This window comes from Ambystoma mexicanum, chromosome 3p, assembly GCF_040938575.1.
Source record: "Ambystoma mexicanum isolate Mex_15411 chromosome 3p, UKY_AmexF1_1, whole genome shotgun sequence".
Taxonomy (NCBI): Eukaryota; Metazoa; Chordata; class Amphibia; order Caudata; family Ambystomatidae; genus Ambystoma; species Ambystoma mexicanum.
The window spans coordinates 18,617,526-18,636,919 of record NC_090925.1 but is presented as its reverse complement, the minus strand read 5'-3'; the positions used below and the strand labels follow the sequence as shown (position 1 = coordinate 18,636,919).

Genomic DNA, 19,394 nt, shown 5'->3' with positions numbered 1-19,394 from the left:
GGTCTGAAGGCTTCAGAGAAAGCTGGGGAGTGGAAGAGGAAGGAGGTTTGAAGGCTTCAGAGCAGGTTGGGAGTGGAAGAGGAAGGAGGTCTGAAGACTTCAGAGCAGGTTGGGGAGTGGAAGAGGAAGGAGGTCTGAAGGCTTCAGAAGAACCTGGGGAGTGGAAGAGGAAGGAGGTCTGAAGGCTTCAGAGCAGGTTGGGGAGTGGAAGAGAAAGGAGGTCTGAAGGCTTCAGAGGAAGCTGGGGAGTGGAAGAGGAAGGAGGTCTGAAGGCTTCAGAGCAGGTTGGGGAGTGGAAGAGGAAGGAGGTCTGAAGGCTTCAGAGGAAGCTGGGGAGTGGAAGAGGAAGGAGGTCTGATGGCTTCAGAGGGGATTGGGGAGGGGACGAGGAAGGAGGTCTGAAGGCGTCCGAGGAGGATGGGGAATGGAAGAGGGAGGAGGTCTGAAGGCTTCAGAGGAGGTTGGGTGTGGAAGAGGAAGGAGGTCTGAAGGCTTCAGAGCAGGTTGGGGAGTGGAAGAGGAAGGAGGTCTGAAGGCTTCAGAGGAAGCTGGGGTGTGGAAGAGGAAGGAGGTCTGAAGGCTTCAGAGCAGGTTGGAGAGTGGAAGAGGAAGGCGGTCTGAAAGCTTCAGAGGAAACTGGGGAGTGGAAGAGGAAGGAGGTTTGACGGCTTCAGAGCAGGTTGGGGAGTGGAAGAGGAAGGAGGTCTGATGGCTTCAGAGGGGATTGGGGAGGCGAAGAGGAAGGAGGTCTGAAGGCGTACGAGGAGGATGGGGGATGGAAGAGGAAGGAGGTCTGAAGGCTTCATCAACGTTTGGGGAGTGGAAGAGGAAGGATGTTTGAGGCTTCATAGGGCCTTGGAGAGCAGAAGAGGAAGGAGGTCTGAAGGCTTCAGAGGAAGCTGGGGAGTGGAAGAGGAAGGAGGTCTGAAGGCTTCAGAGCAGGTTGGGGAGTGGAAGAGGAAGGAGGTCTGAAGGCTTCAGAGGAAGCTGGGGTGTGGAAGAGGAAGGAGGTCTGAAGGCTTCAGAGCAGGTTGGAGGGTGGAAGAGGAAGGAGGTCTGAAGGCTTCAGAGGAAACTGGGGAGTGGAAGAGGAAGGAGGTTTGAAGGCTTCAGAAGAACCTGGGGAGTGGAAGAGGAAGGAGGTCTGAAGACTTCAGAGCAGGTTGGGGAGTGGAAGAGGAAGGAGGTCTGAAGGCTTCAGAAGAACCTGGGGAGTGGAAGAGGAAGGAGGTCTGAAGGCTTCAGAGCAGGTTGGGGAGTGGAAGAGAAAGGAGGTCTGAAGGCTTCAGAGGAAGCTGGGGAGTGGAAGAGGAAGGAGGTCTGAAGGCTTCAGAGCAGGTTGGGGAGTGGAAGAGGAAGGAGGTCTGAAGGCTTCAGAGGAAGCTGGGGAGTGGAAGAGGAAGGAGGTCTGATGGCTTCAGAGGGGATTGGGGAGGGGACGAGGAAGGAGGTCTGAAGGCGTCCGAGGAGGATGGGGAATGGAAGAGGGAGGAGGTCTGAAGGCTTCAGAGGAGGTTGGGTGTGGAAGAGGAAGGAGGTCTGAAGGCTTCAGAGCAGGTTGGGGAGTGGAAGAGGAAGGAGGTCTGAAGGCTTCAGAGGAAGCTGGGGTGTGGAAGAGGAAGGAGGTCTGAAGGCTTCAGAGCAGGTTGGAGAGTGGAAGAGGAAGGCGGTCTGAAGGCTTCAGAGGAAACTGGGGAGTGGAAGAGGAAGGAGGTTTGACGGCTTCAGAGCAGGTTGGGGAGTGGAAGAGGAAGGAGGTCTGATGGCTTCAGAGGGGATTGGGGAGGCGAAGAGGAAGGAGGTCTGAAGGCGTACGAGGAGGATGGGGGATGGAAGAGGAAGGAGGTCTGAAGGCTTCATCAACGTTTGGGGAGTGGAAGAGGAAGGATGTTTGAGGCTTCATAGGGCCTTGGAGAGCAGAAGAGGAAGGAGGTCTGAAGGCTTCAGAGGAAGCTGGGGAGTGGAAGAAGAAGGAGGTCTGAAGGCTTCAGAGCAGGTTGGGGAGTGGAAGAGGAAGGAGGTCTGAAGGCTTCAGAGGAAGCTGGGGTGTGGAAGAGGAAGGAGGTCTGAAGGCTTCAGAGCAGGTTGGAGGGTGGAAGAGGAAGGAGGTCTGAAGGCTTCAGAGGAAACTGGGGAGTGGAAGAGGAAGGAGGTTTGAAGGCTTCAGAGCAGGTTGGGGAGTGGAAGAGGAAGGAGGTCTGATGGCTTCAGAGGGGATTGGGGATGGAAGAGGAAGGAGGTCTGAAGGCTTCATCAACGTTTGGGGAGTGGAAGAGGAAGGATGTTTGAGGCTTCATAGGGCCTTGGAGAGCAGAAGAGGAAGGAGGTCTGAAGGCTTCATAGGAGGTTGGGGAGCAGAAGAGGAAGGAGGTCTGAAGGCTTCAGAGGGGCTTGTGGAGCAGAAAAGGAGGGGGTTTGAGCCTTCAGAGGGGCTTGGGGAGCAGAAGAGGAAGGAGGGTTGAAGGCTTCATCAAGGTTTGGGGAGTGGAAGAGGAAGGAGGTCTGAAGGCTTCAGATGGGCTTGGGGAGGGGAAGAGGAAGGAGTCTGAAGGCTTCAGAGGAGTTTGGGGAGCAGAAGAGGAAGGAGGTCTGAAGGCTTCAGAGAAGGTCTGAAGGCTTTAGAGGAGGTCTGAAGGCTTTAGAGGAGGTTGGAGAGCAGAAGAGGAAGGAGGCATGAAGGCTTCAGAGGAAGCTGGGGCATGGAAGAGGAAGGAGGCCTGAAGGCTTCAGAGCAGGTTGGGGAGTGGAAGAGGAAGGAGGTCTGAAGGCTTCAGAGGAAGCTGGGGAGTGGAAGAGGAAGGAGGTCTGAAGGCTTCAGAGTAGGATGGGGAGGGGAAGAGGAAGGAGGTCTGAAGGCTTCTGAGGAAGCTGGGGAGTGGAAGAGGAAGGAGGTCTGAAGGCTTCAGAGCAGGTTGGGGAGTGGAAGAGGAAGGAGGTCTGAAGGCTTCAGGGGAAGCTGGGGAGTGGAAGAGGAAGGAGGTTTGAAGGCTTCAGAGCAGGTTGGGGAGTGGAAGAGGAAGGAGGTCTGATGGCTTCAGAGGGGATTGGGGATGGAAGAGGAAGGAGGTCTGAAGGCTTCATCAACGTTTGGGGAGTGGAAGAGGAAGGATGTTTGAGGCTTCATAGGGACTTGGAGAGCAGAAGAGGAAGGAGGTCTGAAGGCTTCATAGGAGGTTGGTGAGCAGAAGAGGAAGGAGGGCTGAAGGCAGAGGGGCTTGTGGAGCAGAAGAGGAAGGAGGTCTGAAGGCTTCAGAGGGGCTTGTGGAGCAGAAAAGGAGGGGGTCTGAGCCTTCAGAGGGGCATCGGGAGCAGAAGAGGAAGGAGGTCTGAAGGCTTCAGAGGGGCATCGGGAGCAGAAGAGCAAGGAGGGCTGCCTTGTGCTAAGGCCTCCATGACCACCACAGAGTGTACAGGGGATGAAAAGCCAGGCAGACTATGTTATCTGCAGGCATACAGAATGTTGCATGAAGATTCTTGGTAAGAGGGCTCAGTGACTACGGAGTCTCCCAGATCCTTTTGGTCTTCAGTAAAGGTTTTTCCAGTATGGCTATCTCAGTCTCTGCGGGTATGGCGGGCACTCCACAGCCAGGGCACCTGTACCTTGTGCTGCCAGATCTTGGGGATCCAAACCTCCACCACTGTCAGGACCCTTTCATGGAAAGTCCAGTTGCCCAGATAAGGTTCTTCATCTCCCAAGTCCACTGCTGGGGGGCTGAGCTTCCAGTTGAAGAGTAAGCACTGGGGACACAGCGGGAAGAAGAGGAGACGTTGGACCCATGGTCAAGTGAACCCATGGAGGAGCTGGTGGCAGTGACAGAGCTGAGGAACCTTGCTATGGCCTAGCTTCACTCGTGATCTTGTTTAAAAAGGTCCTTTATATGGGAGGTTCCACAGAACAACGTGAACCCAACACAGCAGAGAATATTCCCCAGGCCCCCTCCCAGGATTCTATGCCTGTTAGAGTCAATTACCCCCAAGAGCCCAATGGAGTTCAAGGGGTTCAAATCCAAAGAGAATAGTCTCCCCAAAGTAAGCAGTTGAAGAGCCCCCTAGCTCGAAGGCTCCTGGCATAGGTTCTCGGACTAGGCACTCTGCCTCTGGCAGGGGTGGGGGGGGGCAGCCTCATCCTTTTTTTTCAAGGATCTCTGGGTCGAGCAAGTCTCTATTCAGCCATTTAACAGTGTACCTTCACCTGTAGCAAGCCTGAAGTGTCAAGAGTGCAGTCCAAGGAGAGAGGTTGCTATTTCACACGAGGCAGATGCTGAGGAAAGGGCATCACCTGTGAGGTCCACGGTGTGAAAGCCCAATTGGCTGGTTCAGAAGCCTTTGAAATGGTCAAAGGTGTGTGTATAAGCTGTGTACGGTTCTCCAGTCAAGCACCGGACCGAAACCTTGTGGAAGGGCTTGCGCACAGTCCAAAGGCTGGGAGGTGTCTTCAGAAGTAGTGCATCACGGTCAGCCCCAGCGATAGGCTGCTCAATCCCTACACCGGATCCGGTACAGACGGCACTTCGGGAGAAGCCATGTTAGCCTGTCAACCCAAGGAAGGGTTCTTGGATCCCACAGGAAATGAGTCACCCACCTGGTGTGCCCGGGTAAATAAAAGGAACGGCACTCACTTCCTTCAATGCAAGGCTCTCAGTGTAAGAATTGCACCCAGTTTAGGACCTGTGGCGGTGAAGGAAAGAATGATAAACTAAACGGACGTGTCCAGGGTCACCAGCTAACAGGGGTAATCCATGTATGTACTGAATTCATGCATTGATCCCTCCCCCTCCCGGGGACAACATCTCTTAATAATGGAGGAAAGGGGACATGGTGTAGGAGTAATTATTCATTCCTTGCACGCGTCATTGGTCAGTGATGGAGCTGCGTCTTCTTGAACAGCCTATCATGGCTCTCTGCGTGCTCCTATGTGGCGTATAATAGAGCTGTAATTGCATCAGTTTGAACAACTCCCAGGTTGGTGAAGGATTCCATGGGCCCTCTCCCTCAGAGTATCAGTGATGAACAGGAAGTAGCTGTTTATATTCCATGACATGCAGCGTATGGGTTCATGAAAGGATATTTCCATTCTATGAATCTTCAGGGATTTTGGTAATCAATAGCACAATTGGGGCAACAAAATGCCGAACAAGGATGCGCCCTGCAAATCAATGTGTTGTTAGCGTCTGCGAGCACAACTCAGAGCCCCAAACCAGTTCCTTAGATCCAGGCCCATCGTCTGCAGATCTGAGATCCATTGATATCCCCCCCGTTGAGCCCCATGAACAGTGCTAATCATCTTTGGCTGCGCAACTGGTGTGAGACTCAAAAAAGAGGCGCCACCCGAGACTGCAAGCATCATGCACTCACCTAGACATGTCACAAATCCCCTCGCGGAACCATTCACCATGTTTGCAGGTAGCTTCAAATCCAGGGACTGAGATACAGGGCTGCCTGTAACAAAGAAAACAGAAAAAAAGACTAATGTTCCCGGAAGAAAAGAACATTTCAACTGACAAGTAATTCCATGTAGAAGAGAGAGCCAATAAGACCATTGTTTCAGATACAGAAAACCCATAGAAGTACAACATAACAAAATCCTTAGACATCAACAGGAACTTTCCTGAGTCTAATACAAACCATGCAAAAACCTCCTTTGCTAGACAGGAACAAATTACAAAAGTACGGAATACATTCAAATACCTTTCATCTAATCATTGAGATTTATTACAGCTTGTTACATAGAAAAATAATAAGTAAAGGCAGATCAAAAAAGCCCGAAGGGGAAGTAGATGTGGAAGAGAAGGTCTAAAAACAGTCCTGTCCTCATCAATGTACATCTGCCTTGATTTCGCTCTGATCCACCAGGCAACAGTCCTGTCCTTATCAATGTGCATCTGCCTTGATTTTGCTCTGATCCACCAGGCCTGAGTTCAGACATTGGAAGCCGCATCCTCCTAACAGGTCATGTTAGCATCCAGAGGCGCGGAAACTGCTCTTCTGAACAACTGTGAAGATCTGCACTCAAATTTTGATTCTAACACTCCCTCTGTCCTCATTCGACTCGTCCTCTCCTCTGCCTGTGATACGGTAAACCACAACTACCTGATCGCGCGTCTCCGTGATACCCTGGGCATCACTGATCAGGCCCTGGCGTGGCTAACCTCCTTTCTCTCTGACCGCCCATCCCATGTGGAATTGGGGTCCGTTCTCTCCCCTATCACTCTCTCTGTGTGTGGTGTCCCCCAGGGAGATAACCTATCCCGCTGGTTTTTCAATGGCTACACGCCCCCCCTGGCTCGTAGGATAGCCACTTTCATCTCCAACTTTCAGTGTTACGCGGATGACACGCAGCTCTCCTTCAGGCTACCCCTGGCCTCTTCCTCACTCATACCTGATTGTCTGTCCGTAATTCAGTCGTGGTGTGCTGCAAACGACCTCTGTCTCAATACCAGTAAGACAGAGATTGTCCTCATCGGGACCCCTGCTCCCGCTTTCCCTCTTTCTCTCTGGCCAGTCTCCCTTGGCCCTGCGCTTCAAGTTACCAACGAGGCAAAAAACATTGGGGTCATCTTCGACTCTACTCTCGCTTTCTCTTCTCACATCGCAGACATCTCTAAAAAGTCCCACTAGCAACTGCACCTACTCAGAGGTATTCTACCTTTTCTCACTTTCCCCCAGAGGCTCACCGTCTCCAGAGCCCTTGTCCTGTCTAGGCTGGACTACTGCAACAGCCTCTTTCTCAACCTTCCTTCTTCTACTCTCTGTCCTCTTCAACTCATCCAAAACAGAACCAGGAGACTTATCCTTGGCCTCTAGCCCGGGGACCACATCTCTCCGGCGCTGAAATCCCTTCACTGGCTCCCCATGGCTGCAAGGATTAAGTTCAAGACTCTTTGCATTGTCCACAAGGCTTTCTGGGGCCTGGACCTACCCATCTGAAACAATGCCTACCTAAATACTGTCCCTCCCGAGCCCTCCGCTCATCTACTTCCAACCTTCTGCGAGTGAGCCGGTTCTCCAAGCAGAGATTTGGAGGGAGATCTTTATCCTCCCTCTGGAAAAGCCTCCCCGCCTCTCTCCGTCTTGAGCTGGCTCTCCTTAAATTCTGGAAACTCCTCAAGACTTTCCTCTTCGCCTCCTCCTTCTCTCTCCCTCTTTGCAGCCTACTTGTAGGACAATGTCCCAAAACATCTTATTATCTGTATTAAATGTCGAAGCCTACATATTCTCAGGGATGGCCAGAAAATGAGCGGTTTGCATTGGGCCTCGAAGTGTATTGTTTTAGCGCCCACTTCCCTGAGTAAGGGAACCATTGTTGTGCTGGCAGGTAAGTTTACAATCTTCTCCAGACATTTATTTTCCATGACTATTAAAGTGGGAGTTGCCTCGACCCCCGAAGTTTGCTGCCGTACAGGGTAGCAGATAGCGTTAGTAGCTTGTAGACTTCCAATACAGATAACCGTAGTCTGTTGCTAAGTTCTAAACTCTGTGAGCTCAGCACACCAGCGCGTCTTTTTAGGGTGAGGTTGCTTTGGCTTAATTGGGTAGACCATTGACTGTTATATGAAGGAGCGCTAAAGCTACCAGCCCACCTCAAAAATCTGTTCTATGACTGTGATACATTGAGTAATTCTGTGATGGAAGAGAGGGTGCGAATTGGGATCATAGTGCTGTGGGGGAGGTCTCCCAAATACACCTGAAACTATCATATGCAAGTCCGAAGATTTTGACCTCGCTAGCACCCCAGTGTAACAGGCCAAGCACCTCATTTCCTCATAATTACAAGGTGGCATCAATGGTTAACTATGCCAACATCATGTATGAAAAGCAATTGGGGGCCGCGAGCTTGGCAGCAGTGAGGCCCGACTCGCAGTCGTTGCGTGTACTGCCCTCTACGAGTTCTGGCAATTCTCCTAGAGTGGCCGAAGGACATCAACTGCCTACAGCTTGTTCGAAATCTTTCTAGACCAACCTTCTCCCTATATCTTCTGGTTGGAACTTATGCCGGAGCCGGAAACAGCTGTAACTTTGAACAGACAAATAGTTTTGCAACTTTTGCATGAGAACCCCTGCCTTCGTTTAATTAGTTCAAGAGATATTGGGAGAGTTTTGTTCTGAATGATAAGCAGACTGACGTTGTCCAACTAACGATTCCCTAAAAGATTGTCGCAAAAATGATAACGGTTGAAACAGAATATTTTAGATTGATGGGTTATGAGTTCATCCCATGCCCATTAAGCAATCCGGGAAACCAAATGCCACGCAACAATTCTGTGAAGAAACCTTGGGAGGGCGAATCTCTGCTAGGTTTTAGTTGTATGATATAGGTTGCGCCCACCCCAATACCAAAGACTGGGGAAGACTCTCATGACTGTCATTGGTTGCCAGGAAGTTTATCCTCTAGTTTTAACAAACTTGGTGAGAGAGGCAACGGCCTTTAGCCCTATATCTGAGGATAATCTTAAGATTCTGGTGTGGAACACGAGGGGCTAATATAATGTTAAGGGTAACTATAAGGTAAAAAGTATGATCGCTGCCATCCACATGACCCTATTACACGAAACCCAGCTCACTCTTCCTTTCCTGTTCATATGGATGGATTCACATCTATACAGCAACTGGCAACCCCCAGTGAAACAGGCTGGGCTTCAGGGGGTCTGTTCATTTTTATTAGAAATTCTAAAACTATAGAAATGATTACTAAGGAGACCTACAGGCTGGTGGCAGCGAAAGTTCATTGGAAATTTCTTCCAGACCCACTATTCGTAAACAACGTATATTGGAACCCCTCATCTTCCGCTCTAGAGATCTTCTTGTGGGGAGTTTTGGATGTTTGCCAAAACGTCATGAGTGATTTTGAAGGTGGGAATGTTGTATTGGTGGGAGATCGAAACGCAGATTGCAGGGGCGCCTTCGATACTTCTACGCTTGGGTCACCTGAGCGCTCAATGGGTAGGACTTATGGGAAGAGATGGAGGGAGTTCTTTAAGATCCGTGATCTGAGAGTCGCAAATGGTAATGTAGCGGGAGGCATTCCAGCTAAAGCGACCTGGGAGGGGAAATATGGGAATTCCTTTTGGGATTTCCTAGGGCTCAGCCCCCAAATGTTTGACATCTGTGCGGTGATGAAAATCACCAGCGACCATCACCTTCTAAGTGGTCCTTTTAACATCCAAATTAAGGCTCTAGAACAAGGTCCGCATGATAATCTCATCGCCCATATTCACGACCATCGTATAGCAAGACAAGATCGAAATAAGGTCAAGTGCATAAAACGAGTTAGAGACACTCTGGATAATGTAACAATGGAGGAAAAAGCGTATTCATCTCTCCCTTGACTTTCACAACTTATCCACCTGCTCTCCAACCTGTACGATGTGCGTTTGATGACGTAACACGACTAAAGGAGAGAGCTTTAGGAGCCAAGTTTCTGCTACTGCGCCGACATGTCTAAATAAGAAAGAGTGTGATGGAGAGGCTAGGGAAGTGCCTCTGTTGTATGAATATGAGAGTAATTTCTTCGCTTATGATTAAACTTGTTGCAAACAGAAGAGAGTATTGAAATTTGGGCAGGGGCAAAATCCAACTCCCAGGGTTTGTCACTGTGCCAAGTGGCGGGCACCATACAACATGGGGAGGATTTGATTTCTGAATGCAAAGCCAGCAGATGTAGCAATTTTCGTAGATGCGTGGATAACCTCAACCGTCTTACAAGAAGAAACTTCTGGGACAGGGCCATTGGTGGCCATGAAGTGAGCCTCAGCACCTAAGTCTTGGCATGTCCTGGTGCAGCAGGCATAATCTCTATTAGAGACGCGTGGGCCCGAGCATATCGACGACGTACGAGCTTGAGTGGTCTATAGAAACGTTGTGGTTTTATAGAATTGTTAACAGGACACACAATTTTATTTTATTGAATAGTTAATTATAGGGCCTTAACTATTTGATAATGATATATGACAGGGCCTATTATAAGGACTGTAGATAGAGTGTTCACGATTGTTTTCTATTTTGTTTTTTTATACTAGTATTTTATACTGTTTCTTTTATTGGTTCTTCATGTGCTGTGTTGCTATTTATGCAATTAATACATGCATTTTTTTTTTACGTTTACCGTTATATTAGAATGTCACCCCCAAATAGTCCCAGAAGGGCACTTGCTGTAGGATGACTCCTTCCATCCTAAGGCCTGCACTTATTTGAAGTTTTTGATTAGTTGCTCTGCAGCCTTCGTTCTTTAGAGAATACATGTTATGCTTCCGTTAGATTTTCTGCAGCCATTGTAGACTTGGAGATGAGAATACGTGTTATGCTTCCATCAGCTTTTCTGTAGCCATTGTAGACATGGAGATGAGAATACATGTTATGCTCCCATTAGATTTTCTGCAGCCATTGTAGACTTGGAGATGAGAATACATGTTATGCTTCCATCAGCTTTTCTGTAGCCATTGTAGACATGGAGATGAGAATACATGTTATGCTCCCATCTGCTTTTCTTATCGACTTTTCTGCAGTCATTGTAGACAAGGAGATGAGAATACAGGTTATGCTCCCATCAGCTTTTCTGCAGCCATTGTAGACAAGGAGATGAGAATACATGTTATGCTCCCATCTGCTTTTCTGCAGCCATTGTAGACATGAAGATGAGAATACAGGTTATGCTCCCATCAGCTTTTCTGCAGCCATTGTAGACAAGGAGATGAGAATACATATTATGCTCCCATCGACTTTTCTGCAGTCATTGTAGACTTGGAGATAAGTACAGCGTCGTCGGCATACATAAGAATGCCGGCTTTCTCATCAGTGATCATAGGCGCCTCAGCATTTAGCCTCGATGTCCTCGATAATAGGTCGCTACTGTACAGAAGAGAGGCAAAGGACCGAGTACATATTCTGGGTACACACCATTTTTAACGGGAAAAGGGTTGGCTTATCCTCCAACTGGTCCACTCCTAACAGCTGCCATCTTATTTTCATAGAGACGTTGGTTGGGCCTGAGGATTTCAATGGGATCTTGGGCTCGGCCAAAGTTTCCTATAAAATGTCCCGCTCTACGGAGTCGAACTCTGTAGACCGTTGTTTGAAACCAATACTTACCAAATTGTGTACTGTAAAATATGCACGTTCTATGACCGCCCCACAGTAATGCACATTCTAGGACCACCCCAGAGTAATGCACATTCTAGGACTGCTCCACAGTAATGCATGTTCCTGGACCACCCCTACAGTAATGCACGTTTCAGGACCACACCACAGTATTGCACATTCCAGGACCACCCCATAGTAATGCATGTTCTAGGACCACCCCCACAGTAATGCATGTTCTAGGACAACCCCACAGTAATGCACGTTTCAGGACCACCCCACAGTAATGCACAATCTAGGACTGCCCCAGTATAATGCACATTCTAGGACCACAACACAGTAATGCACACTTAAGGACCACCCCACAGTAATGCACGTTCCAGGACCAGCCCCACAGTAATGCACGTTCTAGGACCACCCCACAGTGGTATACATGCATTTCATCGCCGGATTTTTTATCGTGGGACTTTTCATCGCCGATTTTTTCATCGCCAAAAACCCTTTTTTTAAAAAAAAAAATTTGGGGTGGGTTTATAGGGGTTGGAGTATGATTATTTAAGTAGGAGAGGTTTGGGGGGTGGAAACCCCCCAAAAATAAAAAAAAATAAAAAACAGGGTTTTTGGCGATGAAAAATTCGGCCCAGAAAAGTCCCACAATGAAAAATCTGGCGATTAAATAACGTAGAACCCCCACAGTAATGCACGTTCCAGGACCAACCCCACAATAATGCACTTTCTAGGAGCACCCCACAGTAAGGAACCCCACAATAATGCCTTTTCTAGGAGCACCCCAAAGTAAGGCACATTACAGAACTACCCCCACAGTAATGCACATACCAGGACCACCCCCACAGTAATGCATGCTCTAGCACCACCCCCACAGTAACGCATATTCTAGGACAACCCCACAGTAATGCACGCTCCAGGACCACCCCCACAGTAATGCACATTCTAGGACTGCCCCACAGTAATGAACATTCTATGACCACCCCACAGACCACCCCACAGTAATGCACGTTCCAGGACCACCTCCACAGAAATGCACGTTTCAGGACCACCTCCACAGAAATGCACGTTCTAGGACAACCCCACAGTAAGGCACATTCCAGGACCACCCCACAGTAATGCGTGCTCCAGGACCACCTCCACAGTAATGCACGTTCTAGGACCACCCCACAGTAATGCACATTCCAGGACCACCCCACAGTAATGCATGTTCCAGGACCACCCCACAGTAATGCACATTCCAGGACCACCCCCACATTAATGCATAGTCTATGACCACCCCAATGCACATGCACCATCACTTCTCAGAAGCACTGCTACACTTTCAATGCACATGCACCATCACTTCTCAGAAGCACTGCTATACTTTCAATGCACGTGCACCATCACTTCTCAGAAGCACCGCTACACTTTCAATGCACGTGCACCATCACTTCTCAGAAGCACTGCTATACTTTCAATGCACGTGCACCATCACTTCTCAGAAGCACTGCTATACGTTCAATGCACGTGCACCATCACTTCCCAGAAGCACTGCTTGCTATGCGTTCAATGCGTTGAGGATTGGTCCTTCCCAGAAGCACATCTATCCTTTCAATGCACGTGTACCATCACTTCCAAGAAGCACTGCTATACGTTCAATGCATGTGCACCATCACTTCTCAGAAGCACTGCTATACGTTCAATGCACATGCACCATCACTTCTCAGAAGCACAGCTACACTTTCAATGCACGTGCATCATCACTTCTCAGAAGCACTGCTATACTTTCAATGCACGTGCACCATCACTTCTCAGAAGCACTGCTATACTTTCAATGCACGTGCACCATCACTTCCCAGAAGCACTGCTATACTTTCAATGCACATGCACCATCACTTCTCAGAAGCACTGCTATACTTTCAATGCACGTGCACCATCACTTCTCAGAAGCACAGCTACACTTTCAATGCACGTGCACCATCACTTCCCAGAAGCACTGCTTGCTATGCGTTCAATGCGTTGAGGATTGGTCCTTCCCAGAAGCACATCTATCCTTTCAATGCACGTGTACCATCACTTCCAAGAAGCACTGCTATACGTTCAATGCACATGCACCATCACTTCTCAGAAGCACTGCTATACGTTCAATGCATGTGCACCATCACTTCTCAGAAGCACTGCTATACTTTCAATGCACGTGCACCATTACTTCCCAGAAGCACTGCTATACTTTCAATGCACCTGCACCATCACTTCTCAGAAGCACTGCTATCCTTTCAATGCACGTGCACCATCACTTCCCAGAAGCACTGCTATACGTTCAATGCACATGCACCATCACTTCTCAGAAGCACTGCTATCCTTTCAATGCACGTGTACCATCACTTCCAAGAAGCACTGCTATAAGTTCAATGCACGTGCACCATCACTTCTCAGAAGCACTGCTATACGTTCACTGCACGTGCACCATCACTTCTCAGAAGCACTGCTATACGTTCAATGCACATGCACCATCACTTCTCAGAAGCACTGCTATACTTTCAATGCACGTGCACCATCACTTCTCAGAAGCACAGCTACACTTTCAATGCACGTGTACCATCACTTCCAAGAAGCACTGCTATACGTTCAATGCACGTGCACCATCACTTCTCAGAAGCACTGCTATACGTTCAATGCACGTGCACCATCACTTCCCAGAAGCACAGCTAGACTTTCAATGCACGTGCACCATCACTTCTCAGAAGCACTGCTATACTTTCAATGCACGTGGACCATCACTTCTCAGAAGCACTGCTATACTTTCAATGCACGTGCACCATCACTTCTCAGAAGCACAGCTACACTTTCAATGCACGTGCACCATCACTTCCCAGAAGCACTGCTTGCTATGCGTTCAATGCGTTGAGGATTGGTCCTTCCCAGAAGCACATCTATCCTTTCAATGCACGTGTACCATCACTTCCAAGAAGCACTGCTATACGTTCAATGCACGTGCACCATCACTTCCAAGAAGCACTGCTATACTTTCAATGCACATGCACCATCACTTCTCAGAAGCACTGCTATCCGTTCAATGCACGTGCACCATCACTTCTCAGAAGCACTGCTATACTTTCAATGCACGTGCACCATCACTTGCCAGAAGCACATCTATCCTTTCAATACACGTGGACCATCACTTCTCAGAAGCACTGCTATACTTTCAATGCACGTGCACCATCACTTCCCAGAAGCACTGCTATACGTTCAATGCACGTGCACCATCACTTCTCAGAAGCACTGCTATACTTTCAATGCATATGCACCATCACTTCCAAGAAGCACTGCTATACTTTCAATGCACGTGCACCATAATTTCTCAGAAGCACTGCTATACTTTCAATGCACATGCACCATCACTTCCAAGAAGCACTGCTATACTTTCAATGCACGTGCACCATCACTTCTCAGAAGCACTGCTATACTTTCAATGCACATGCACCATCACTTCTAGGACCATGAGAATCTTCTCACCATCTGCAGCAGCTGACCCAATTCCCATTACATGTGGAGTCGCTCAAGGCTCGTGCGTGTCACTGACCATGTACAATATTTTCACGAAGCCATTATTCGATAACCTGGACTATCTGGGTGTCACCTACACTAACTATGCAGATGACACCCAGATCCTCATTCCCCTATTGGGCAACTATGATATGGATGTGCGGCTAGTGAACAAAATGTCTCTAATCATTCAGGCATGGATGGCCACCCGTGGCCTGTGCCTGAATGACAAAACTGAGCTCCTGATCCTAGGCTCCCCAGCTAACCTGAATAAACTCAACACAGATTATACCTCCTTTAATATCCCACTGGCTAAAGAGGTCAAAACTCTAGGTTTCTATCTGGATTCCACCTTGAACCTACAGAAACAAGTCAACGCCACGGCCTTGGCCACAGCCTATACTGGTATTGATAAGAGCCTGCAATCCTTACCTTTCCAAGGAGAGTTGTCTCACCTTAGCCAGAGCCCTCATCCTGCCTAAGTTGGATTATTGTAACAGACTTTACTTGGACGCAAGTAAGTACGTTATCAGCAATTTACAAATCCTGCAATATAATGCCCTGAGGACTGCCTTGAGCATCCCTAGGAGAGCACATATCTCAGAAACAAGAAGACGGGTTAAATGGCTGTCCATCAAGGAACAGATCCAGCTTAAAACCATGTCGATCACGTATAAATCCTTAAACCCTGCAGCTCCACTATGCCTAACTGAGAAATTCATCACCAAACCATGTTCACAGCCCCAGTCCATATCGGGTAGTCTGCCCCTTAACTTTCCTTTTCAGGCCGTGCGCCCTGATGCCCATGGGCATTTGGCGTGTAACAAGAAATAAAATAAATAAATAAATGCACAGGGTTTCTGTTGAGCTGCCCCGTGTCTATCAGCATATTCTTAACACATTTCAGCCTTTTCCATTTTGGCGTTGCTCCCATACCACATCCTTAGGAAAGGTCAGATGTTTGAAGTTTGAAGTTTATTTTATTTGTAAAGCGCAGCCAGGCCCATGGGCAACCGGGCGCATATTCTTAGAAACAAGTTACAATATAAACAATATACATACATTAATATACACATACATTATAATATTCTAAGATATATACAAGCAAGAGATATATTACAGTAGCAGAACTGGTGGAGGAATTTATAGAGTCTGCGTGAACAGCCAACATTTGGTATTATTCTTGAAAGTTAGGAACGAAGATCGGGCAGCGTGTTAAGACGTAACCAAACTGGGGTAGGTCTGATAAGTGCCGCCTGAATTACCGGGCGGAGGCCAAGATCATAATAAGCCGGTACAGAGGGAACGCTGTTAAGATACAGAAACATGTTTTCCCCCCTAGACAATGATCCCATTCATTTGTGGCCCCCGTAGTCCTGACCCGTGCAGGATGGCAAGGCGACCATGAACTTTAATAATCTCCACAGTAGGTTAAGCCGTCCTCCCACCAAATCTGGCAAAGGTGCACTTACTGCGTGCCACTTGATCTGTCCAGATCTTTTTGGACGAAACTCTCAGACCCAAATAGTCAAAACAATCGACCTCTCTATTTGTTTCGTCCTGATTCTTCAGACATATTTTGCAGGATGCATATTTTAAGGCGTCAATGTCTACACAACTTATATAAAGTTCCCAATTGCATATGTCTTCCATGTACGACATGTGACAAATCAACTTCCGGGTCACCGGTGGTCCACGAATGATTATCGGTGTCTAAACCATCAATCAGCCCCACAACTCTACTACACCAGAAGGGATCCGAACAGATGGAAACACAAGCAAATTATAAACGCCCTTGTCCAATTTTGGTAACGTGGACCGAACAGAAGGCTTATCTCTGCAGGGTCGTTGATCGTTGGTTAGTTGCAACATAGCAAAAATTCAATTATTACCCAATGATAAAAGGGACTGTCCAGTCAAAGTTGTATGCAAATATCTACTTTATTATTATCACAACAGACAGTCTAACAACACTACGAAATACAACCCACCCTGTAAAGGAATGAAGAGGACAGACAGTTTCATAGAAGGAAAATGGATGCTCACAGGAGGGTAGTCAGTAAAATATTTAACCACAACAGTTCAAGGATACTCGGTTTCAGCAGAAAGGGAGCAATGGGTCGTAAAATGTCACTATGAGCCTTCGGAAAAGGACAGGGCGACATAACCACAATGTACCTTGTGCTTGTAGAAGTTCTTGGTGCTCGATAGGGATCAGTCGGTTTAGGGCACTTTGCAGCTTCTGCAACAGAGTTCAAGTCAGGAGACAGCTGCGGGTATCAGGCGGCAGGCAGTTCGGCGAGCGAGGCTGGGCGAACGGCTGCAGGTTGGCCTATGTGGTGGCTCGGGGTCAGGAATTGTCTCACCGCTGTTTGGCGGGTCTGAAGTACTGGTCTCAAATGAGGTTTAGTGACTGCAATGTGACAACATTCAGTGGCGCAGTCAGTTACAGCTTGAGCGGCTCGACTGGCTCAAAAATGTCTTTTAAGATGGACACTGGTTGATTCTTGTAGATATACTCATTCTAGCTTCTTCGCTGGGCTTGTGTCGTCCTTTAAGGTGAACGGCCCAAAGCTAAGGAGAGTGTTGCAGACAACTGTCTTGTCCTTGGTTTGGTTCAGAGACTCTCTGACACTTCATATCTAGGAAGCTTGCTGCAAAGCTTAGCAGGGAACACTGTGTGCCGGCTGGGTACCAGTCCTGGAGCTGCTGGAGGGTCCTCTGGATTCAGTATCGCTCTCTGTTCCCTGGGAGATGTTTAGGGGAGGGATCATGCTTCCCTCTTTGGAAATCCTGGCCTACCTTCACTGGCGGAAGCTGTAAGGCAGACTGTACCTTCAGACATGGTGCAAATTCGTTTTTCTTGTTACTCTTCGCAGATGATCTGCCAAGAGAGGGGCCAACCCTCTTTTAAAACTAAATGGGCCCCAGTGATTGGTGTAGGCTAAGCCTACCTTAATGAACCAACAGTATGTCCCCACCAACAATCTCCTGTATGCCTGAGATCATAACCACAGTGTTTTGCAACAGAAAAGGTAAAGGGGTGAAAACATGTAATACTAAGTCCCGCCCATCTTCCTGTCTGGTGTGGATCAAAGGGTCTCTCTGGTTGAGCTCTCTGTGTTTCCTGATTAAAGTGGCAGGCCACCCTTCAAGCTGTGGTGAAACCAGACTTTCTGTCTCCATCAAATCACATCCTCCTACCTTTTGAATGGGGTCCCCCTGTGGGGGGTTGCCTACTCTAAACACACGTACTAGACATGTCAGCTCATTGTCATTGATACTGAGAGGCAGGAGCTGGCTTCAGTTTGACACAGTGCATATCAAAGGTTGTTGGGGTTTCCTGTCTCCTTTGTTTTAGCCACTGCAGCCAGGCCCCATGTGGGCCTGTTTGATGTATACTCAATTAGTATGCTAATTATGTTAATTGCTGCCACCATTCTGCAGTGCTTAAACAAAAGGACAGGGCGGATCCATGGACCCTTTGGTAGTTAATTAGGATGGCAATGGCAAGAGGGAGGTTATGCCTTTGCCCTTCTAAGATGCCTTGATTTACTTATGGCTGTCATATTCAAACTAAATATGACAGGGAGGACAGTACCTGTAAACTGTGTCCACCCAGAGTACACAAGTCTATGGGCCTCATTACACGGAAGGCAGAGGACCAAGGTGCTATTAGCACCTTGGTCCATGCCGGTAAAATACCAGCACCGCCTTGGTGGAAAGGGGAATTACCGCCCCATTCCAAGGTTGGCGGGGCGGTAATTCCCCCTTTCACCACTGCCCTTCCCCATTCCCATTTTGCCCCATATGGCATAATGGGAATAGGGAAGGTGCTAATTACGGCACCGCAATTTTGCGGTGCCGTAATTAGCACCAAGGTCCCTTAGCGGGTTGGTTTTTAACGCCTGCAAAAAGCAGGCGTTAAAGCACCAACCCGCTAAGGGACCTCGTAGTAAGGCGGTAATGGTAACGGTCATCGTTACCATTAACTGTGACCGTTAACCTTTACCACCTTCCGTGTAATGAGGCCCTATGTGTATGGTGTGTAGTGAGCATAGGAAAATGTGTGCGGATTAGCCTCACACATTTTCCGGAGGTTGATCTACCATCATCCAATTTCATTTAAAAAATGTAAAAAGCCAAGGCGCGCGCGCACCCACCGCGCGGATAGTCGAATTTCTCACACCACCTGTGAGATTAGACCCACATTATTGGCATTAATTATAATATCCACCTTGATACCTCCAATTTTAGGCCCATCACAATCAAGGAGTTGGAGGTGCAGTGCTAAGTCGCATCTATATAATTAGAACAACCAGAGTGCCAGAACGCCCACTTGCCTGACTTCCTTGCCCATCCGCCTTTAAAACCACACCTCACTTCTGGTGCATTGTTCTCATATAATAATTTCATCGCGGCTCGAAGAGAGGAAGGGAGCTCTTTATCCTTTCAAATTTGATACAAAATAGCCCTTTACATGCAATCAAAAGCAGTTTTAAAATCGACAAACACCAAGTAAAGGGGCATTTTCTTTTGGGTGGTGATTTGTTGTATTAAGGTTGTTCATAAAAGACAATACTCTATTGTGCCTTTGATCTGAAACCTCCTTGCAGATCCGCTATCTTCAAGTTTCTTAAAGAGTGTTTTACTGCACACTCTGGCAAGAGAGTTCATAATGCAGATCGGCTGATAAGAGCGGGGTACAGTGCGGGTGCAATTAATAGAGTTCAAAAACAAAGTTAAAATGGGACCCAGACCGATAATTAATTAAAAAAATAAACAGT

At 48.1% G+C, this 19,394-nt stretch overlaps 1 protein-coding gene across 3 annotated transcripts in view; it reads right to left on the bottom strand.

The window, feature by feature from the left end:
• The window catches only part of LOC138580080 (alpha-2-macroglobulin-like), a 551,370-nt gene that overhangs the window by 139,339 nt on the left and 392,637 nt on the right, over positions 1–19,394 (bottom strand). For all 3 annotated transcript variants that reach the window (XM_069650342.1, XM_069650343.1, XM_069650344.1), the window contains one exon: positions 5,356–5,439. In XM_069650342.1, coding sequence (XP_069506443.1) covers positions 5,356–5,439 — 84 coding nt within the window. The remainder of the gene's footprint in view (positions 1–5,355; positions 5,440–19,394) is intronic.